The following is a 24237-nucleotide window of genomic DNA, read 5'->3' on the forward strand; positions in this document are numbered from 1 at the left end:
CCAGTTCAGGCTCTCATCAGTAGCCATGAAAGCAGCTGCAAAACAAGAGCACAAAGAGGTAAGGAGTTTCTTTTTTCACTGTAATCTGTGTTACAGCAAAGCAGATCTGATAAACGGGGCCTCACTGTTTTCTCTAAGGAGTCAGCTTGAGCAAAGGCAGGGCTAGTCACTGGCGTTCTCTGAAATGCCCTTCAGGCAGCCTTGTGAGCTGGTGTCCATTCCTCTACATGTGTCTGGATTTCTGCAGCTCCTGGTCATTACGATGACAGTGGCTGCACATGGTTATGGTTGTCTTCAAGAGCTGCCACCCAAAAAGCTGCCATCCTCTTCATCTACCTACTCAGTTGGAGAGATGACCAAGGTGTGATTGCTTTCTTCCACCGAAGGCAGGCCACTTATAGGTTAATATTGTTAAAGAAAGCTAAATAATAACCATGTTATCTTCATTGGTGGTGGTGGCTTAGAGGGAATGTTCCTTTCAATGGATCCCACCACTGGTTTGGTAAATTAGCTTCTACTGCCATGCACATTTTCATCTCCTTTCATGTCAAATGTTCTCTACATTATTTGCAAACCAAGTGACTTCTGACTTTGTTTCATTCTGGGTTGGTTGCAAAATGTTCCATTTTCATTGGCACACTCCCCATGCACACACTTCAAATGCTGCATTGCAGGGAGGAAGGTGCATGAGGCACACACTTCAGGAATGTCAAGGAGGGCAGCCAAGCACGTTCAAGAGCTGCTTCTCAAATGTTTGTAAGTTTAGTTGATATTTTATCAGAGTCATCCTAGTTAACGAATCAACTTGGATTTCTTGTTAAATCACCACCTAAGAAGGCTAAGTTTTCTTTTATCAGTACTTCATGAGACACGAGGGAGTGAGATACAAAATGTTCTTACTACCAGGGAATGAAGGAAGAGAAACTGCATGACTGTCATGCATTATTTCTAAAAACAGTCATACTACATTTTTTTTTTTTTTTACAAAGCAGCAACTGCTCTTTAAAATGAGATCAAATAAAATACACTTGAAATTGAACATTGAAGTCTTTGTTTGGTATTTCCACCCCCAGGCTTTCTCATCCTTTAATACCATTTTTCCCTTCCTTGTAACACTGAGCTATTTTAGCCTTGCCTGATATCTTTTTACTGCTTTATTAAACTGACTCCCTTTTCTACACAAACTTTCCCAGTTGCAATACAAATGCTATCAAGCAGTATTGGCTATTAGCAGCAAACTAACATGAAGTTTCATCTGCTACTCCCCTCCCTCAACAGAGGGAGCTACCTAGCACAACAGAGCTGCTACCTACTTTCTGGTTTGAATTACTAGTATTTGGTGCACTGGGCTCATCTGCAGGACTGCTCAAGTATCTCCTCACATTCATTTTCCGAATTTAGGCATTGCTCATGCTTACTTTTGTCTCTGAAAGCAACTCTTTCTGGGAAATTCTGTAAGCTTTCCTTGAAGTCTGTGTCTCTGTTTCAAAAATATCACTGAACTATTTAAAACATTCTTAGGGTTTTTTTCCTCATTTGAATGTTTTGGGTTGTTTTGTTTTTTTCCTTCAGTGCATTGTAGTTTCCTTATTTCATTTTCTGAAACAGTTAAAAGCTAATGAAACATGACTTGAAGACAAGCTTCTCATTATGCTTCTTTCCAGTTCATTTGCGGGTAACGTGGATAAAGAGGAAGATACCAGCACCACAGTGCATGTTTCCTGTATGTGTTTCTTCAAGTCATCATAAGGTATCAACTATATGTATACTCATTCTTTGCATCATGAAAATGCATTGAATTTAGCAAAATTGCATATTTGAATAGAAAAATCATATGATGGGGACACTGACACTTATGCATTGCATGAGCTTCATTACTCTAGTAGCCATGTTATGTGTAACCTGTGTTATGATCCTCTTTGTTCAACTATGGCATACCCAAAAGGTCCTTTTTTGTAAGCAACTGTCTGATTTTCTATGGTAGGTTAAAAGAGGGCACATATAGTGGCCTCTGTTGAAAATATTTTTCAAACTGAGGTTTGGAAATGGCGAACTAGAAAGCATGAATAAAATGCATGTAAAATAAAGGCATTTGCAGGCGTTGTGGGAAATGAAGGATGTTTCCCTCCTTTTGTTCATCATGCTTGGGTTTTCAATCTATCTTTGCATCAGAGAAACTCAATTGAAATTATTAGTATTACTATAGCCTATCACCTTAGCAATGCATCAAAGTTATGGAATTGTGGATGGACCTGCAACTACACATTTTGTTACCAGTATAGAATATTCTTAGATTAAAAGTGTTGGGTTTTGACATTGGAGTTTATCCCATTGCACACCACAATACAGCAGCTATTCTGAATTTAGCCAGCCAAGGGTTTAACTAGCCAAGTATTACTCTGCTAACACCAAATCAAGGAGCTGCAGCAGGAGCTTCAAGGAGACAGGAAGGGAAAACTGCAGGAAGGAAAGAAAACACTTTTCAGAATCTTATGGGTTTTAAATATTCATTTGTCTTATCAAAAACAAGGTGGCAGAGAGGTTTGCAAGTCCTAAATGACTTCTGCACTTATGAAGTGTTTCAGTATTGTCACTGTTCTGACTCAACCGCAAAAGCTATTTGTTGTCTGATACTCCCCTGTGTCAGGATAGCTCTACCTTAGTCATGTAAAATATGCAACATGTGTCAGTGAATCCATTTTTCTCTCATTTTTTCTGGAAATAAAGAAAAAGAGTAATTCCCTGGGCTACTGGTGTGTGTTGATATTTGCAAGTCTTCCCTGGGGTTGTCTCCCCAGAGCATACAATTTTGGAGTTTGTGCATTGAAAATTGATGTGAACTTAAAGTTTGAGGCTTGAGTAAGCTCAGCACTTTAGAACTGTCTATGCTTTCTAGAACTGAAATGAAGTGCATTTTGCAGGATGTCTCTAACATGTTAAATTTTGGCCTTAACTTTCAGATAGCCTCTATCCGGTCTAGTGGAAGGTGTCCCTGCCTCTGGCAGTGGAGTTGGAACTACATGGTCCCTTCTAACCTGAACCATTCTATGATCTCAGCTCTGGGAAACTCTCTAAGGCAGTAATGCCTTCACCATCCACTCCAGCATTGGAGACAGAGATTTTTCCAGTACATTGATGAACACTAAAGTGATTATATTGAGGTAGGAGCTATATTGAAGTGAAATGACGAGCACAGAACTAGTGCCCTGGATGCCTGTGTTTTATGTGCCAAATGAGTGTTTGCCACGTAGGTAATGAGAAGGTTTCCAGGTCTAGTATCAGGTGTGCTACACGTGCTTCACAAAGCAAGGCTGCAAGGGGACAGTCTGTGCTGGGGACCTTTCGGGTGGAAGAGGGATTTGCATGGACTTCCAGAAACCACATGGCTGCAGGCATCCTTTGTGTGCAGAGAGAGGCTCCACTGAGAGAAAATGCATGTGCATGGGAGAAGCAAGCAGATAGGATGCTCTCTCACTTGCTTTAGCTCAGCATTGATTATTATAAGTTTGCTCTTAACAAGGAGAGGCGTATTGCTCCCATGCTGTTTTGTGCTTTCCTTTTTTCATTTTCCCTGTGAAGAGGCAGAAATATAATTATGCCAGTCAGTATCAGTTATGCTTTAAAGTGGTGAGCACTTCTGAATCCTCATGAGGATCACTGAGGTAATTAATACATAATGCAATTTCTGCAATGCAAAATGGTCATCTACCTTCTCTTCCATGGGATTTTAGATCCATGGTTGACAGCACAAATGCCTAAGTGTGGGTACCCTAGAAAATCAGGATTCTCAACCCTGAGGACCCATCTAAGCAGTTCCTTTAAATTCTGAAGCCTTAAAGCATCCATGACATTGCTGTGATGGGATAGAAATTATACCATCTTCCAACATGACACTTCTCATGTTAAAGGGCCAAACAATGCAGCATCCTGGCTGATTTAACTCCACTTCTTTCCTCCTTGTGCAGGATCTTCAGGAATGTGTGGCTGTGAAAAGTTATTTTATTCAACCACATCTGAGGAAAGAAGTAATATGAATGATGGCATTGGCAGCTGACAGACTTGTGCCACTTGGAGCCATTGTCAATTTAATAAATTTGGGATCATGTCAGGTGCTTGTCTGATTCTTGCATTTAAAGCATCATATTTGCACATATGGTCTGCATAGCACATATGCACATATGGAATGCATAGCATTCAGTGCTATGTATATGCATAGGCATGTTATGACATGCTACTGTATGTCTAATAGCTATTAGCTATTTTTGGTAGCTAAATAGCAATTTATCAGTAGTCCCATATCTACATGACACCTACTGAAATCGGTCTCTCCTCAGACTGTCTGCAAACAGAGTTGGGAGACTACACAGACAATCCAAATGCAAATAGATGTTTTCTGCATAGCATGGACAGTTTGATGATTTTAACTGGTGGGAAGCAGTTTGCAAAAGTAAAAGTCCCGAGTTTTTCACCAGGGCTCATTTTTACATTCTTCTGAGTAATGAAGCGTGATAGTTAATGCATCATTCTTCACCAGAGTGCCTAAATGAGGGAGGTAGCTTTCTGCCGGGCAACATATTCCTTGTAAAAGCATCACCTTTGGGTTTGGGAGCTTCTAACAAATGTGTCAAGCCATTTTCTTAATGATTGTTGGAAAGCAGCACATCAATTCATCTCTGAGAAATCTTTCCTTTAATTTACTTACCTTACTATAGCTGGAGGCTGTCAGATTTCTATTCTTACAGGAATCCAGAAGTTTGCTAATAGTGATTCCCTTTTCCGTCCTCTGAGGGTTATGGGAAAGATTGTGAGTCTTAGCAGAAGGACCTTGCATCACAGCATTGCTTTAATATTTCAGGTTATGTCATTTAATAGTTGTGATGGATGCATTTCAGTTTAATTAATTAATTACATCATTTAATGAAATGTTGTAATAAAAAGTTGTAATGAATGCATTGCAGTTGAAAACTGCATGCACTTGGTATGCAGTTATGATTGCCAAAATATATAGCAAAAGTCTGTGCCGGCAGCAGCGGGAACAGATTACCTGTTGTTGGAGCAGAGACCAGAGATACTTTTCTCTGCCCAGGGCAAGAATAATGTTTCACAAAATGGGTTTTACCTTTGATTGCTTAGCAAGAAGCAGCTACATTATTTAGTTACAACAGGCCAATGCAGACTGGTATTACTGGTGAATACAAGGGAGCACACACATTCCTTCACTTATTTCTTTTGTGAGACATCCAGCCTCTCTTGGCCAATGTGGAGATCTGTTCTGCACAGTATGTCACAGGATTATCTTAGAGTCTTAACCTGCTTCAAACCAGTCTGAAATGGCTGCCTCCTGCCAGCAAAATTTGATTTTGTTTTGTATTTGAGGTTACAGGCCTCCTGCCCTCTGTCTGTGGTGAAATCAAACCCCAAATTAATTTGTGTGGCTTCTCACTACTTCAGTGTCACAATATATGCTTTTTCACTACAGCAAACAGACAGTTTTGTCTTCCTCAGGGCTACAAAGTAAGAGTTTAGTAATGAGGACATTTATGACAGTAAAATATTAGAAGAGCTTCATAAAGTCCCTGCAGAATCTAAACTGGCAGAGAAAAAAGTTAATTTCTCTTGGTAGGTCAGAGTTGGTTTCAAAGTCTGATTTGTGCACCTGAACAAATGACAGCCAATTGAGTATGTAGAAATATTTTCACTTCAGAGAATTACAGAGTGTTTTTAATGATGTTTGGAAGTTTTCAAAGGTTTATTTTTCTTTAGTTTCTGTTTTTAACATTTCTCCACAGCTGCCTGATGGCCAGGACCTCCCACTGCCCCCTGTGATTCTTGGGAAACTAGCTGACGATCCACAAAGCCCCACTGTATGTTTCTATGGTCATGTGGATGTGCAGCCTGCCAAGAAGGAAGATGGCTGGAAAACTGACCCTTACACACTGACTGAAATCAATGGTGTGTCATAAGTTTTGTATCATTATTTGAATACACAACTGAGATTGAGTGGAAGGAGGCTCCCTGTATATTTAACCAAAGCACGAGAACTTCCCCATGGAAATCTCTGGGACAAATCCACAGCCTTGAGTCTTGATGACGTGACCAGTGAGACTGATCAGTGATTGCCTGATTGGTGTGGAAGAGCCACATGAGCTCTCACTGCTGCTTTTTAACTGTATTTAATAGAGAATTAATTTCTGCTTCAAATTATTAAGTTGTATTAACCATTATCCTCTCTTGCACTTCCTGTTCTTGCTTCATGATCCTTTAGTATCTCCACTTGCTACACTGGAGTTAAGGAGCATTTACAGTGGAAGAATGTGAAGCTCCTCTTCATGTAATCATCCTTCCACTTCAGCTAGCTGAGCATGAAAAGCTCCATTCACTGAAGGAACAAAAATAACGGATAGATGGTCAGCAGATAAGTAAGACCCCAAGAACCCTGAAATCCTGATTCCCAAACCTGCAATACACCCATTAAACTGCCCTTTCCCATTGGCTGGGACTGGTTCCAAACAGCCTTAGTGGGGTAACTCTTATGCCTCCAGTGGAGACTGCCACATATATTTGCCATTGTACCTGAAACTGAAATCTGTCCCTGACTGTACAGTCAAACACATAAAGTTACATACCTAGACTTGTAGCTTCAAGCTATTTTTTTGGCATTAATCTGTGGGGCTTTGTTGTTTGTTACCTGGGCTGGCTGATGTGTACAGAAGCTGCATACTGTGCAAACACTTCAGGTGTGTTCACATTATGTCTGCTGTGAATAAAGAGCTCTTAAGAACCAAAGTGAAGCTCAGAAATTGGCATGTAGCTGAAACCACAACATGATGTACATAAGTCCTGGTTGCAGCTCTAACAGATTGTTGTGGTTTACTTCCTAGTAGCTGGTGCAGTGCTGGGTTTTGGCTTCAGTCTGAGAACAATGCTGATAACACTGCAGTGGTTTAAACCACAGCAATATAAAAGAAAGAAAAAAACCAGAAGTGTACCAGTCCATTAGGAAACACCCATCACCTTATTTAAAACAAGTTGATGAAATCCTGACTCTCCTGACACTTGACATACCACTGCAGCTTCTATGGCAACAGGAATTTGCTGATTCCATTGAAGTGACATGAGAAGTTTCAAAGATTGTTTAAAAACTTTCCTCTTTTCTTTTTAAGGAAATCTCTATGGATGTGGAGCAATAGATAATAAAGGATCTATCTTTGCTTGGATAAATGCAGTGGAAACATTTAAAGCCTTGAAATTAGTAGGTATCAAGAGAATTATTATTATTATTATTATTATTACTACTACTACTATTATTCCAACATCTCTGGAGGGATACCTTTACATTCTTGTGAGTTAGACAATACATCTCTGCCTTAACAGATTACATACATTTTGGAAATGCTAGCTTATTTCTAATGCTACATCCAGGGCACTGATGCCACTCCAGCAAGAGTCTGCTTGTGAGCATTTCTGTTTTGAACAGTCTGTATGCAATGTAAATAAGGTATTGCTGTCATTGCCCTGCAGAGGAAAACACACTGAGGGAAGCATTCAATATGTATTACATATATTAAACAGCTTTGATACGCTATTCTCTTGAGAGCTTTTAAAATGGTAAAATAACATGCAGTGCAGATAGGTCATGAAGACTCATCTCTGCTGTTACAGTCTGCTGATCTTTGGTTTTGTCTACCGACAAGTTACCTTCAATTTATATGTATGTATGAAGAGAGTGTCTAAACCTGTTCATACATAATAGGCTGTTCTTTCAATGTGTTAGCTTTGAGTGCATTAACAAAGTACAAATACACTTGCTTAGAGACTGACTGTGAGTTTCTGTGAGTTAAAATTTTGCCTGAATTACTACAATGACCAGCATAGTTATCTTTAAATCAGTCTGCATAGTTAATAATTTTGAGCTAGTTGTACCTCCAGTGCAAAGCTAAACCAACACACAGCTGAAACTTTTAACACTGTTAGCAAGCATCTTATAAGGTGAATTTGCATGACACATTTTGTTAGATTGCTGAGAAACAGTTTTGTGCCTCTTTCATGACATTATGGCACAAACTGAGCATTAAGTTTTGACCTCTAAAGTCCTTTTGCAGCCTTCCAGAAAACTAATGATTTTCCTTGCATCAACAGTACTGAATTGAACTCAGTGTCTCTCAAGTGCTAGCAAGCCCATGTTATTTGCCCACAGATGAGCTGTTGGAAGTGGATATGGTTATGGGGCTGTCTGCATCTTTCTAGTTTTTCAAACCACTAACAGCTGTTTTGGCATTTTAACAAGCAAGCAAATAAAAGAAATCTTTGCCATAGGAAGTCTTTCCCTAGAAAACAGCACAGCCCATCAAACAATATTCATAAACAATTTGTTTCCAAGTTTTTGTGGTTGTTTGATGAACCATTGGTGCACCCATCCATAACACAAGTTCATTTAATTCTACGCGTTTGTTCCTGCATTTAAGCTGAATATTGAATCAAAAGAGAAAACATCTTAAAGCCTGTAATGAGAAAATGAACTGGAACAGGGAGCTACGTTCAAATTTGTATCATCTCCTATGGGAAGTGTCAGCATTTCTAACTTGCACTATTCAATAATAGAAGTTCTCTAATTACCCTTGGAAATGCAGCCTTATGAACTAGTAGGCATATGAATTCATGAGTGCTGAAAAGACAATTAAAGTAGAATCACCAGGAGCTTTTTTTTTCCACCATGTGATTAACTGTGGCCGTAGATAACATGTTGGGATAACCACAGCAGTGCACCTCCACCAGTGCTTTCTGCATGAGCACTAACACTGGAAATAAAGAGGCAGGAACTTTTCTGTGACAATGCAACTGATATTACACAGTTAGAATTTCCAAAGCAATTAGAATGTTTAATAGCACTGAGAGAAAGCCAATTTAATGAGAGAGTCCAACAAGTTTCCTGAAAACACAAAGAAGGAAAAAAATATTATCTATTCTTTTTCAAAAATGAAAAGCAGGTAAAACCATGAAGAAAACTGTTTTTTTTGTTTTGTTTTTTTTTTTTTTTTTTTTTCCCCTGGGAAACTATGTATCTATCTATTCCTGCCCTTTCTACTGAAGCAAACTGTATATCCTACATTCTTCTTTTCCTAACACAGCATGTACTACAAGCCAGTCTGCTTCTGATTTATTTATTTATTTTTGAAAGTACTCGTTCCTTATCTAGATTTCTCTAATGTTCATTTAGGCTAAGACAGTCCACTTCAAGTTTGTAATTGAAGGCATGGAAGAAGCAGGATCCTTGGGGCTAAAAAAGTTACTTCAGAAATAGTGCTTTTTCTCTGATGTTGATTATGTTGTGATTTCGGACAGCCTCTGGCTCAGTAACAAGAAGCCTTCCCTTACATATGGGAGTCAGGGAAATGCCTACCTCTTTGTTGAGGTGAAGGACACAGGTTCATTTGAACTGACCCCCTGAGCAAAAAGCAGTGATGTACCTGCAATCAGAGCTGCATCTGCATGCAGAGAACAACTGAGCGTGAGCTTAATACTTAAAAATACAGTTTTTGGCTTGTGCAGATTTCCCTCCTTATTTCTGTTCAACTAGCCTTTCATTAATTTCTCTTCAATCATAATTTCTCCAACTGCCTCTTTCTCCTCAATCCCTTTCCTATACCATTACTCTCCTGCCACTCTCCCAGGCTTTTCTCATCACTCCCTCTGTACATCAACTCTGCTCTCTTGCAGCTTCATCCTTACACCCCCTGACTCTCTTGCTCTAAAACCATTTCTTCTGCTGCTCTGCCCTTTTGCAGAAGACACTGCTTAGTGCAACGTGTTTGCCTAAAGGGACTCATTTTCGTTGGATCCCTGGGTTTAAAAGCCACATGAAAGTTTTGTAACCATTGCCAGAAGCAAGTAACAGTGGACTGTAGTATATTTAGCAGCTAACATGAGCTACTGTGAAATGAAGAGCAGAAGTTTCTCATCTGGAAACTTCCTGATGAAGCATAAGAGGAAGCCAGAGAGAAGATTAAAGCCCTCTGTAACTAAAGAAAAATCTGCATTAACCTTTATGTCTGAAAAAGAATTAAATTCATTTTTAACCAAAAGGGCCTTGGAAGCCTTGATTCAATTCTTTAAAGTGTTAAGAAAAATGATGCTATTGAAACATCAAAAATGATCTCTGCCTGCTACCAGACAGTTGGCTGTAATGAGGTTTTGAGAAAAAATAAAGAAGTTTGTTGCAGGAAAATAGTTTATGATAAACCTGAGTATGAAAACATGTCTGGAAAAAGAACCCATTTAATAAACCAAATGCCTCTTTCTATTCTAAAGCTGTATGATTCAAGAGATTTCTAAATTCTCATTTGCTGCAATCTGAAATTAAGGTTGGCCATATATTTTCTTAATGCAAATCAAGTAAGGTTCTTTCTTGCCTTTATTATGAAGATTTTGCATTAAATAGAAGGGATAGAGAACTTGAATTTATTCTGCAATGTTAGAAACAGTAATATGCAAGCATTTCACTTAGGAAGTATTTAATTTTACTGAAGCAAAAGTGGGAATGGAGAGGGACCCTTGCTCTCAAATGCCTGATAAGTGCTACAGACAGACGAGTTTCTCTTTCTGGTAGTTAACAACAGAGCCCTATCTTCTCTTTACCAAAGATGATGTTTTCATTTTATAAATAGAAATGCATAATTCTTTCTATTCTTTTGTGACTTTTTTTAAAAAACTGAAGCCACCAGCTGTGATAGAAAGAACCACTCACAGAAGAATAAGGTAGGGAGTGTTTTATATAACCAGTGGTTTTGGTACAGGTTGAATGTGGCAGCAAGGACCTTCACTCTGGAACTTTTGGAGGCATTATTCATGAGCCGCTGATGGATCTGACAGCTCTGCTGGGTAATAACATGCATCATTGCTCAGGAGTAACCGGGGAACAATGGCTAGCAATCAGCTTAACGAAGATTAGTGCCATGTTTATTTGACCCAAGTAAGGCAAGTCTAATTGAACAAAGATGCCCAGGTTACCAAATCTCAGCATAGCTATTGTGGCAGCAGCTGAGGAAGGAATGTCCCCAGTAAGGCCAGGACCTGAGACATGTGCCTGTTAAGCTGATGCTAGTCACACATCAATCAAGAACATTTAAGGATTGCTGACAACTTGAATACATACACAGGTAGCAACACCTGATGTTTTAATGCTGATTTGTATCTCAGTAGGGTGATGTTTTCATGTCAGCAGTTGGGCTGACACACCACACACTAAACAGTAGCTCAGTAGTTTTCTTTATAAGTATGAAAATACATCAGGTTAAGTGCCACAACTTGATGGATGCAAGCAGTTGTTAGTTGTGGATGGATTTTTAGTGAAGAATGGCCACGTTCCCAAGTCAGCAAGTGTCTACATGGAGTTTGACCTGAACTGAGAATGAAGAAGGACGTGGGTAAGGAAGCAAGAGTAACCGTCCAAGCAAGATAAGAAAATAGCGAACTGTTAGCAAGCTTTAAAGGTCAAATTCTCATGCTCTTATTTGATCAATTGTATGTATATTAGTTGCTGTGTGCTACAAGAATATGTATCCAATCATAATACAGCAAGCTATTGAATATGTATCCAATCTTAATACAGTGAGTTATTGTATATGTATTCAATGATAATACACCAAGCTATTGTAAGCAGATGCAGACAACAGTATAAAAAGGATAAATGCTTTGTAATAAATGGCTTTTGTCTGATCATATTGATCTCTGACTAAGTCCATTTTCTGCGGCTGTTAGTTGGTAGGCTTACTCAGTCAGTAAAGAGTTTGGTAGAAGAGAAAAGATGTGATTACCAAGTGGAAGAAATAAATCCCACTTGCACTGGTATCTCTGTCTTATTTTGTAGACAGCCTTGTGGATCGTACAGGTCATATTCAGATCCCTGGAATCTATGACAGTGTTGTTTCCCTGACAGAGGAAGAGATGAAATTATATGAATCTATTGAATTTAATCTGGAGGAACATAAAAATAATAGTGGTGTGAAAAAATTCCTCTATAGCACCAAGGTAACATGAAACCTGTATAAATGGTCAGCAGAAAGAATTTAAATTACCCATTCATAGCATTTATATATAGAGCCAAACTGAAAGATCAATAGCAAACTTAAAATATAATAAAGGAGCACAGAGCATTAAAAGGTAAATAAAATTAATCTGCTGAAAACATAAGCTACCACATCTGGGGAAAGTGATTCAAAAGATGAATAATCAATGAAAAGGAATGATGCAAAACTAACAGTATTGCTCCCCCTTCCTTGCAACTACCCCCATGCCTAACTAGCCAAATAAAATAAGCATTAAAACCCCTGCACACGGGTTGTATAGTAGAAAAGAAATTGTATTCGTCTCTGAAAAATGGGAGGCAGCTTTAAGCAGATGTGTTTTGGGTGGTTTTTATTTGTTTAATTCAGATTTTAATGTCTGCTGAGCATGCCAAAAAACCACCCAAAGCTATAAGCCTCTCTTTGCCAGCACTTAAAAATTATATCCTAAATAAAAAGCAGCAGGTAAGGGCTGGCTCAGAAGCATCTTTCTGCAGAAGAGTGGCAGCTGGGAGAAAAGAGTGATTCGGTTTTTTATCACTCACATAATTATACTGGTATAAGCTCTAGCATGGATGCTTTTATTTCCATGAAAAAGCTTCCAAATTAGCCTAAGCTAGACTGTAATAATCAATAATACAGAAGTATAAAGTAACTACACTATATAAGTTTTGATGCTTTACAGATATGAGGATGGAGTGGTGCAAATTTTATATGTACATAAAGCTCCAGTCTCATAAAACTGCAGTAGAAGGAAAGGAGCAGTGCCCTGCGGTTCTGCATAAAGACTAATTTATAATTTATATATTTCTCCTTTCTTCCTTAGAATAACCATTGTCTTTCATTTTTTGCTTTTTTTAACCTTTCTTACCTTCTCCAGAAAAAGAGATCAACTTTGCTACTGACCATCATCTTACCTATTGTATTATTTAACGCTCATTAGTAGAACTTACTCCCTGGTATCACCTGGTTAAACTGGTAATGGGTTTCTCCTGCGAGAAGCTCCAAGATCAACAGATGGTCAGATCAGAAGTTGTTCTGATTTTACATTACGCTAGAGAAGTTTACTTCCATGATATTTTAAAACAATGTTCTGCTTTTCTTGTTGTGCATGGAAAGCTATTCTCATCCAAATATTTGAGAAGGTAAATGAATGTTGACTGAAAGAAGTAATTATTTTTTTTTAATGAAAAGGTATGTGCATGAGTTTAAATTACAAACATCTTTAAAATACAGGTATCTCCACATACAAATTTGAGGATAGAAAAGTTTGTTTCTTCAAATCAATTCATATGAATTGTGAATGTCTCCAGTGTCATCCCTTACATTTTCAACGTTAGCTTTTTTTGAAGGAGGAAATCCTTCTGCACCTGTGGCATTGCCCTTCTCTCTCTATCCATGGGATTGAAGGAGCTGTCCATGAATCAGGAATTAAAACAGTCATTCCAGCAAAAGTCATTGGCAAATTCTCTATCCATCAGGTCCCCCCACATGGACCTTTCAGTTGTGAAAAAACAGGTAAGAGGCAAACCTTCTTTTTTGGCCTCTACTGTGTAAACGAAGTACTTCTCAGCACCTCACGAGTTTGTACCCAAAGTAGTAAACTGAGTGTTTCTAGCATTTATTTGTTTCTGAGAGCAGAAGTAAGTATGTGGGTGTAAGCTTGAGTTGCTTCTGACTGCAATGTGTTTTTTGCTGCAGGTGGTGGAGGACTTGGAGAACGTCTTTTCCAAGAGGAACAGTCCAAACAAACTGAAAGTGTCTATGCCTTTGGGTGCAAAACTCTGGGTCACTGATGTTAATGATCCACTATATAAAACAGCAAGAAGGGCAACAAAAACAGGTATTTTCCTTTTTTTTTTTCCCTCGTTCTTAATGTGTCTGCAAGTGTGCAGGGGAATTGTGTTCATGTTGCTGAATTGAGGCATATTTAACAGGAGTTAGCCAAAAGACCTCATTTAGTTTCTTTGTGTACTGATACAAAGCCAGAGGTTTGTAGAGTGCAGCTGATTCATGAAATCAATTTGCTACAGGATCAAACCAGTTTCTACTCAGAAGCTCTTAATATCAGCTCTGTCCTCAAATATATGGTAGTAAAGGCAAGCACCTTATTTCACTTAATAATGAATTAATTTTTCCCATGTATTTCAGTTTTTGGAGAAGACACATTTTATCTGGGATGGTTCAACAGTTCCTGTTGCCAGAATGTTTCACATTATAATGCAGAAAAGTGTGATAATACTTCTGATCGGAGCAGCCAATTATAAGGAGCACTCCCAGAATGAGAAAATAAGCAGGGTTCTTCTATTTGTTGATTTGCTCTGTAAGAGAAGAGGGGAGAACTGAAGTCTCCTGGCACACCCATGACTAAACACAGCCAGATGGAAAGCTTTGCTATGCACTGGACAGTCCCAAACTACTGTCTCCACCAAACATGTTGGTGTGCCAAACACAAAGTAAAATTCCCAACGTATTGTGTACAGATATACATTTTTTCACTGAGCATCTACCCAGTCTAAATACATAGGCAGTGAAATTAAAATTGCCAATGGAATTTGCCTCTGATCTGAAAAATTATGATGTATATGGGCACTCTTGTGTCACAGCATCCACTTTGAAGTATGTCAGTCGGATGTATGCAGGCTAATGGTTAAGTGAAGATTTTTATGGCTTTCAGTATAAGTTGTATTTATATTACAGGGACCAAACTTCATGTAATTATACCAAAAATAACTTAAACTTGCCACTTGCGTTCATGCTTTCAGGCATTATGGTAAGACACTGCTCAGCATGTTGTCTGAACATTGCTGTAGCTTCTGAGTCATATCATGTTGAGCTTGAGAAACTGGAGGATTCTACAGTAATTCTCAAAGTGTTTTTTGTTTCCCCTTACTATAGCCTCAACCCTTTTGGCCACAGACAATAGTAATTAGGGGATGCAACACTGGGGAAAGTTTTCTCAGTAAACCCTTTCAATTCTCCTTCAATGCCAGTTGAAGGATGTCCAGAATTTCTGTGCACTGGGTCCTTTTTTTGGGTGACTAATCTTGTAAATGCCTCTGAAGATTCTGAAAACTATACTAATTTCAAGAGCAGAACAGCTTGACAGGTATTCATTGTTTTTCTTTCCTTCACAGATACAACTACATTGAAGGAACCAAAATGTTTGCAGCCTTTTTCCTGGAGATACCGAAGCTCCATCGGCACTTACATGAAAATTCCAATACAGATACTAACAACTGATAGACCATCACAAGAAAATCAGTGAAACATTTCTTTATTCTTAACCTTTCTAACTTCCTGATCTGGAAAAAACATAAAAATTGCATATTCAGTGGGTCTGAATTGGTGGAAAAAAAATAATTGTGATGTTATTAGTTGGCATACTAATAAATAGCATGCATTTATCTTATCCCTAATGCTATAAAATAGGGTTATGGATAATTTGTTCTTACTGAGTGGAATATGTTATGCTTTAGTTTTAAAATTCCAGGCAAAGGGAATTTTTTTACATGTATTTTATTAAAATTGCTTTATTTCTGTTCTGTAGTATCACCATGCTCACGCTGCCTCACACGTATTCCATCTTCTGGATTTGAGCAATAAACAGCACTGTTGTTTCCTCCTAACATAAACAAAATTTCAGTATGTAATTGCTTGAAGAAAGATCCACTATCAAGTTAATCTTTTCCCTGTCCTTCACAGAATGCTGTAAATAGGAAATGCAATACAATTAGCTTGTTGAATTTGATGTAAAGACTTGCCTATGAACATCTATTTATGGAATAATCACTGAAGTCAATAGAACTGTAATAGTAAATAAACCTTTATAGGTCTGGATTCTGCCTTTCCCTCAATTTAATGCAGAACTCCTATAATTGTGCTGTGAGCACAGTTTTAAGAATCGCTGCATAATGTTTCTTTTATGTGACCTTTTGTACAATAGAAAAAAGTTTTTGTAAATATCTCTTCTGGTCAGTCATCAGAAGGACATTTTTCTACTCAATAATTAATTATGGTGAATTACTTTTAAAGCATCAGTTGATCAGATAAATATATATTTATCAGATAATTAAAGGCAAATGAGATATTTTGAAATTAAAACAGTAGCTGTGAGCTTGGTTTGCTGTTCAGGCAAAACATGTAGCACAAATCACATAATTAAAATCTGTGTTTTTTTATTTCAAAATATGATTTTTAATCTAACATAGTTCACACACAAAAACAACTGAACCACATTTAAACAAAAACTTATGAGTGTTATCCTTACTTTTAAAACAAATTAATTACAGAAAGTAGTTAGCATATTTCCTTTCTTTCCTGTTACCTCCCTGCAAAAACCTAAAAGAGTAAAGATGATTAAAGGCATGAGATGTGGACATGGAGTCTACAGATGGAAATACTGTACCACAGATCATCTGTATGAGCAGCTCTTTAAAAAAGACCAACCCATAATATGCAAGTTTCTGATTTTTAGTAGTTGCCCCGAAGTTCCTAGGAGCTGCAACCTAAAAGTAGCTGGCCTCTTAAGAGATCTGGGAACAGCAATAATCTGGGATACTTAGATTTCAAAACAGGTTTTCAATAAATACCCATTCTCAGAGTTACCTGAGGCTGTGAGGCTCTTATTTCAACTTTAAGAGCTGAGTAAGGCTCGTGGCTGCTGATGGTATTCACATGAAAAACGAAGACTCAGCTCAGTCTCTCAGTCTCTCTGTGTTGACTGCAGACTCCACAACTGCAGTGCAACTTTTGGTGCCTGTGTCAAGAAGGAGCAGCTCAAGACAAGGACCAAGCCTCCACAATCAGAAGACACTGTTTTGCACATCATCAACCTGCAGAACAAGTCCTGTGTAGTCTCTCAGCGGCCTTAACCCATCGAAACCATATAGGAACCTGCATGGTAAGGAATGCTGCAGGGGCGAGCACTTGCACATGACTCAGGGGAGATCAGCCCATGCTTAGAAGCTACTGCTCCATAAAGGTCAATGACTGAATTTTGCTGAAGTATTTGAAGACATGCAATTGACATAAAACTTCATTGCAATCTCCTGTTCCACTGTGGCTTTACAAAGTGACTTCCACCATCAAGAAACAGCTACTCATGACACTTTTGGCAAAAGAGAGGAGTAGAAAGCTCAGTGAGGTAGTGGAGGTAGCTTTCAGCACTTTTCAGATGGTGTATTTCCTGTTGAAAGGTATGGTGGCTGTGTTTCTAGGAATAAAACTGCTCTGGAAGTCACTATAATCCATGCTTTCTATGGGTTCTAGACCACTAAGAAGTTCCACTGAAGGTGGGCTTATGCTATATGTAGTTTTTTCTATTGCTTTGGGGAACGCCAAGTAAAATACAGCTAATAAGATGGCATAATTTTATAAGCACAGGTACTATCAGGGCAGTGCACTGAAACAAGGGTCTGCTCTGAAAAAACCTCTTGCTATCAAGTTAAAACCTTACATGTGAACAAGCAGGACCAGTGAATTATGCAGACCATCTTCATGCCTTCTTCAGTCCCAGAAGAGAGAAAGAGAAGACTTCAATTTCAGGTTTTCATGGCCATGAAAGACAGCACTGGGGAATCAACTCCTACCCATACGGGTATTCAGAGTTACTCTTTCCCTTTTAGATCAAGTCAGGGCATTCACCAGTCATCCTGTCTTTTCCTTTTTTTATGTTGAGTGGCACCTCATTAGCCTTTTGAAGAGAAAAAAAAATACAAGTGCTTCATATGACCATTAGTTACTAGCTGTTCTAGTGATACTGACTACTGTGATATCAAGCAGATAGAGCTTTAAGTTACACAGCCAAGCAAACAGCTGGTACTGCTCTCTGAGAAACATTTCTAATGGAATCGATATTTTAGTGTGGAAGAAACATAGCACCTGCAGAATCATCTGAAATGTCATTCTGTTAGAAAATGTCGTGGTTTAAACTAACTCTGCACAGTTCCCCTTTGTTTCCCCTTCCCCCCCCCCCTCACCTTCCCACTCCCGGAGGGATGGGAAGGAGAGCCGGAGGGATACAACTCCCACGGATCGAGGTAAAATCAGTCCAGCAATCAAGGTATAACAGAAATAACTACCGGTACCAATAACAAATCAATGTTAGAGGAGACAAACAGGGGAAGAGAATACGATACCACCCGCCGCCACGAGGCTGGCCCCGGAAGAGAAAAAAGAGCTTCCCCCCTCCCCTCCTGGCCAGCTTCCCTTGGCTCCCCGAGCGCAGCCCGGCGTGTTAACTCCTTCCCTCCCGGCCACCTTCCAGTCCCCTCCCCGAGCAAGACGTGCTGTGGTATGGAATACCTCCCCGACTAGCCCAGACCAGGCGCCCTATCTCTCCCTCCTCCCTGGCAGAGCATGAGCTACTGCTGAACCCATGACATTATCCACCCCTTATTCCATACCATTCACGTCATGCTCAGATCCCACATTTTCAATATACCATCATATAGATATATATATATATACATCTGCGTACACCCAGACAGATAAAAAGAAATCATTTCTTAATACATGGACCAATCCCTATAATGCAATTGAGTCCATTTGGTCCATGATGTTAAGTTTGTAATAGTCTTTTGTAGCAGGAAAGTCTGTGTGCAGTGCTGGATTGTTGCCTGCCGATGTTGATCATCCCTTTACTGCAGAACTCATCAGTGAACAAGGCATACTGCTTTTCACTTTCTGACAATTTATTATATGGTGGTACCTCTTTGGCATGCATCACCTCCTTCTCTGGTGACATTCCAAAAATCTTTGCCCTCTGGCCAGTCCATGATGACTTCCAGAATGCCTGGACGACTGGGATTTCCTATCCGAGCTCGTTGTGTAATTAGTGCAGCCCATTTACTCCAAGTAGCATCAGTTGCATGATGTGTAGAGGAGACCCTGCCTTTGAACATCCAGCCCAGCACTGGCAAGCGGGGTGCCAAAAGGAGCTGTGCATCAGTGCCAATCACCTCCGAAGCAGCTCGAACCCCTTCATAAGCTGCCAATATCTCTTTCTCCGTTGGGGTATAGTTGGCCTCCGAGCCTTTGTATCCCCGACTCCAAAAACCAAGGGGTCGACCTCGAGTCTCCCCTGGAGTTTTCTGCCAGAGGCTCCAGGTAGGACCATTCTCCCCAGCTGCAGTGTACAGTACATTTTTCACATCTGGACCGGTCCGGACTGGTCCAAGGGCCACGGCCTGAGCTATCTCGCGTTTAATTTGCTCGAAGGCTTGTTGTTGCTCAGGACCCCATTTGAAATCATTCTTTTTCCGGGTCACATGACAGAGAGGACTTACGATTGAACTGTAATTTGGAATGTGCATTCTCCAGAACCCCACAGCACCCAAGAAAGCTTGTGTTTCTTTCTTATCAGTTGGTGGAGACATTGCTGTTATCTTATTGATCACTTCTGTAGGGATATGTCTACGTCCATCTTGCCATTTTATTCCCAAAAACTGAATTTCCCGTGCAGGTCCCTTGACTTTATTCCGTTTTATGGCAAAACCAGCTTCCAGCAAGATTTGGATTATTTCCCTCCCTTTCTCAAAAACTTCTTCTGCTGTATCACCCCACACAATAATGTCATCGATGTATTGCAAGTGTTCTGGAGCTTGCCCCTGTTCCAGTGCAGTCTGGATCAGTCCGTGGCAGATGGTGGGGCTGTGTTTCCACCCCTGGGGCAGTCGGTTCCAAGTGAACTGGACACCCCTCCAAGTAAAAGCAAACTGTGGCCTGCACTCTGCTGACAAAGGAATTGAGAAAATTGCATTGGCAATATCAATCGTGGCATACCACTTGGCTGCCTTTGACTCTAATTCATACTGCAGCTCTAACATATCCGGCACAGCAGCACTCAATGGTGGTGTGACTTCATTCAGGCCACGATAGTCTACTGTTAGTCTCCACTCTCCGTTAGACTTTCGCACTGGCCATATGGGGCTATTAAAAGGTGAGCGGGTCCTGCTGATCACTCCCTGCCTTTCCAGTCTACGGATCAGATTATGGATGGGAATCAGGGAGTCTCGATTGGTGCGGTATTGCCACCGGTGCACTGTTGTGGTCGCAATTGGCACTTGTTGTTCTTCGACTTTCAGCAACCCCACAACAGAAGGATCCTCTGAGAGACCAGGCAAGGTGGACAGCTGCTCAATTTCCTCAGTCTCCAAAGCAGCAATACCAAAAGCCCACCGGTACCCTTTTGGGTCTTTGAAGTACCCTCTCCTGAGGTAGTCCATGCCAAGGATGCATGGAGCCTCTGGACCAGTCACAATGGGGTGCTTCTGCCATTTCTTCCCAGTCAGGCTAATTTCAGCCTCTAGTACAGTCAACTCTTGGGACCCTCCTGTCACTCCAGAAATATAGATGGGTTCCACCCCTTGACAGTTCGATGGCATCAGGGTACACTGTGCACCGGTGTCAACTAGAGCCTTATACTTCTGTGGGGCTGATGTGCCAGGCCATTTGATCCACACAGTCCAGTAAATAAGATTGTCTTCGAATTCTCGGAGTTTATGAACTATTTCATCCACTGTTAGTGGTGCTATGTCATTCCAGGCTACCGTTGCCAATGGATGGGCATATGACAACGGTGCGTTTCGTGTAAGCTTTCGCCACATGGGTCGTGTGCATTCGACTTCATCTGGGTCTATGGGTACATTTCCATTATTCGGTTTGGTGTGGTAGATCATCTCTACGATAGCTGATTCCCTCAGGGACTGGATGCCTTTGTCTATAGTAGTCCACTTGGCCGAACGACTCATAACATCATCCTTGTATGGGAACCTTTCTTTCACAGCTGCCAAAAGCCGCCTCCAAAGACTGAGGGACTTTTTCTCTCTTGCAATTGCTTTGTCAATTCCCCCTTCTCTAGCAAGTGACCCCAGCTGCTTGGCTTCTGTACCTGCTAGTTCGTGACCATCGGCCCCATTATCCCAACATCGGAGCAGCCAGGTGATGATGTGCTCCCCTGATTGACGGGTGAAATCTTTTCGCATATTCCGCAGCTCAGTTGAGGTCCGAGATCGAGAAGTCACCTCTTCTTCTTCGTCGTGTGATGATGACCCCTGATCAGATACTAGACCAGGTAGTGGATGCATAGTTTCTTCATCCTGCCTCTTCCTTCTTGCCTCCTTTCTGGTTTTTCTCTTGTGTACAGGAGCATCCGATATTGGTACGAATTGGTTCTCTAGTTCAGCTGCAGTGATTATCACTGTAGTTTGAGTAGCAACTGTACTTGTTGCTGCGGTAGCTGCACTATCTGTCACAGTCGAGGGCTGAATAGCCGCTGTACTCGTTACTGGGGTAGCTGCACTGTCTGTCACAGCTGAAGTTTGGTTAGCAACTGTACTTGCTGCTGGGGATGGTGTAGCTGCTGTACTTGGAGTTGGAACAGCTGCGCTGACTTCTGTGTTGCTCTCAGATCCAGGGGCATTTTTTTCCTTTTGAAGATGTTGGATAATGTCGATCAAGGCCCTATAAGCATAGGCCAAGCCCCAGCACGTTGCTGTAATTTGTCCATCTCTGGTATGGCCAGGATGACAACACACCTTATTTAGCTGTTTTACTAATTCTTCCGGATTCTTCACTTGTTCAGAAGTAAAATTCCAAAGTACTGGAGGGGCCCACTGACCTAGATGCTTGCCCATACTATCCCACACACCCTGCCACTCATGACTGTCCAGCCTCTGGGAAGATCTCCTGGTCCTCCTATTTCGTCGTTTAACCCCAATACAGGACCAGACCTGACTCCGCTTAACTCTTGAAATCAGATGAAATAACTGTGAGCAAAACACACTCTGTATGTGTGCTACTATGGTGATCCCCATCGCAATCAGCATACAAGTCTCAACAGTATTAAAAGGCCATTCAAAAACTTCAAAACCCTCAAATGATGTTGTAGACCATCTGGAGAGAGCACTGGGAGGATAGCAAAATGACTCCTTCACAAGTTGACCACCCGAGAAGGAGAAAAAAGATGTGAAATTCCTAAGCACTTCTATTATATACCTCCCAAAATATAAAGTTGGTGACCATACCAGGAGCATAAAACAAATCAGTTTCATGATCAATGCTTCTATTGTATTACAAGTCATTAACATAAAGTACAATGAGACCAGAACCTTAGCCCAAACCCCATACTTGATAAACACTAACACAGCTAATATATATGAAAAGTAATTGGTAAAATCCTGAAACCGTGAGATCAAGAGAAAAAACTGTGAGAGCCAATAAAACAGCATTGTGACAAATTACTATAAATCCTGTCAGATTTGTTGTTATTTCGTGGGTTTGTGCCCCACGTTGGGCGCCAAAAACTGTTGTGGTTTAAACTAAATCTGCACAGTTCCCCCTTTGTTTCCCCTTCCCCCCCCCTCACCTTCCCACTCCCGGAGGGATGGGAAGGAGAGCCGGAGGGATACAACTCCCACGGATCGAGGTAAAATCAGTCCAGCAATCAAGGTATAACAGAATATCTACCGGTACCAATAACAAATCAATGTTAGAGGAGACAAACAGGGGAATACGATACCACCCGCCACCACGAGACTGGCCCCGGAAGAGAAAAAAGAGCTTCCCCCCTCCCCTCCTAGCCAGCTTCCCGTTGCCTCCCCGAGCGCAGCCCGGCGTGTTAACTCCTTCCCTCCCGGCCAGCTTCCAGTCCCCTCCCCGAGCAGGACGTGCTGTGGTATGGAATACCTCCCCGACTAGCCCAGACCAGGCGCCCTATCTCTCCCTCCTCCCTGGCAGAGCATGAGCTACTGCTGAACCCATGACAGAAAATAAATACATTCTGTGTTTATAATCAATTTATAAACTACTTCATTGACTAATTAATGCTTTACTAATAATTGACTTATTCAGTTTGCATTTTAATATATTTTAATCAGTGTAAGTATTTCAGAACAAATGCCAAGCATTTACATTTTTATCATGACTTTAAAATTGTGTACATATCTAAACTGGAACATAAACTGGTAAATCTGTGGACATTATATAAAGCTTTAAAATTTAAAAAAATATTTTGGATAGAATTTTTTTTTTATTAATAGCAATTCTTCCTTTTTTCTTCTACTATACCAATGGCTCCCTCTTCAGGCTATCCTGAAATAAGTTGCCTCTCCATTGCCTGTTAAAAACATTCCAAAAGAACATTTACAGAACTTTGGCACGCCTTCTCCCTCAGCATGCCTTCCTCTCAGTAAGCAGATGATAGCTGATGGATCAGGCGTTCTGACCTGGATACTACAAATATTTAAATACAGGTGTTACCCAAAGTCCAGGCCTACAAAAAGTTTTAGGCATCTGAAAGTAGTTTGTAAACCATGGAGAAACCAAGCCTGAGGGACACTAAAAGGTTGTTTTACCAATTTTCCTGAGCTGAAAAATATGAAGAACAATTAGATTCTTAACCAGTCATTCTTAAAACTGACATTGTTTTCCGTTAGTCTCTTGATAAGCTACTAAAGTTCTTAAATGTCCTTATATATATAACTAAAGGTATCCTACAAATTAAGGAGACTTCCTCCCTGTACAACTGTTATTACAGAGAGGACAATTAAAATATGTAAAATAAGCCTTAGATACTGGTGAGACAAAGATTGATTCTTACCTGTTTTGTGTGATACTTTATGTACTGATACTCATGTGCTTTAAACTTTATTTATTTCAATCTTTACCAGACTCCGGTTGTTCATTTGGGTTCTCCATTTTCATTCAATGAACAGCTTAGGCTGTAGCGACTGCTTCATCCTCAAACCATGCTCACAGCCTTGACAACCTGCTCCAGGATTGGCAATGCTGCGTCATAAGGCAAACAGGAGCCAATGACTACCTGGCTACATGAAACTGGAAGTTGTAAGGCACAATTAGTAAGCCTGGTGCTGTGCTGTATGCACTGTATGACAGTGGATTTAGTCTGAGAACAATACTGATAACACATCAACGGTTTTAGTTGTTGCTCTGCCAGTGAGGAGGAGCACAAGAAGCTGGGAGAAAGCAGAGACAGGACACCTGACCCAAACTAGCCAAAGGGTATTCCGTAACACAGCACATCATGCCCAGTGTATGAACTGGGGAGTCCCCAGGAAGGCCCAGATCACAGCTTGGGTCATGCTGGGTATCGTTCAGCAGATGGTGAACAACTGTATTGTGCATCACTTGTTTATTGTTTTTTGCCCTTTCC

General features: G+C 40.4%; 1 protein-coding gene across 1 annotated transcript; it reads left to right on the top strand.

Annotated features, from left to right (window-relative positions):
• Window positions 1–25: 25 nt before the first annotated feature.
• Window positions 26–16313, top strand: LOC101876968 (beta-Ala-His dipeptidase). Its single transcript, XM_034060255.1, is given in 15 exon segments — window positions 26–58; window positions 3105–3161; window positions 3966–4109; window positions 5790–5952; window positions 7164–7256; window positions 7630–7633; window positions 9343–9412; window positions 10794–10878; window positions 11867–12027; window positions 13415–13546; window positions 13548–13580; window positions 13764–13905; window positions 14214–14226; window positions 14228–14356; window positions 15197–16313. Coding segments are annotated over 15 exon segments (1368 nt in total). The 3' UTR covers window positions 15306–16313.
• Window positions 16314–24237: the final 7924 nt, after the last annotated feature.

This window comes from Melopsittacus undulatus, chromosome 1, assembly GCF_012275295.1.
Source record: "Melopsittacus undulatus isolate bMelUnd1 chromosome 1, bMelUnd1.mat.Z, whole genome shotgun sequence".
NCBI lineage: Eukaryota > Metazoa > Chordata > Aves > Psittaciformes > Psittaculidae > Melopsittacus > Melopsittacus undulatus.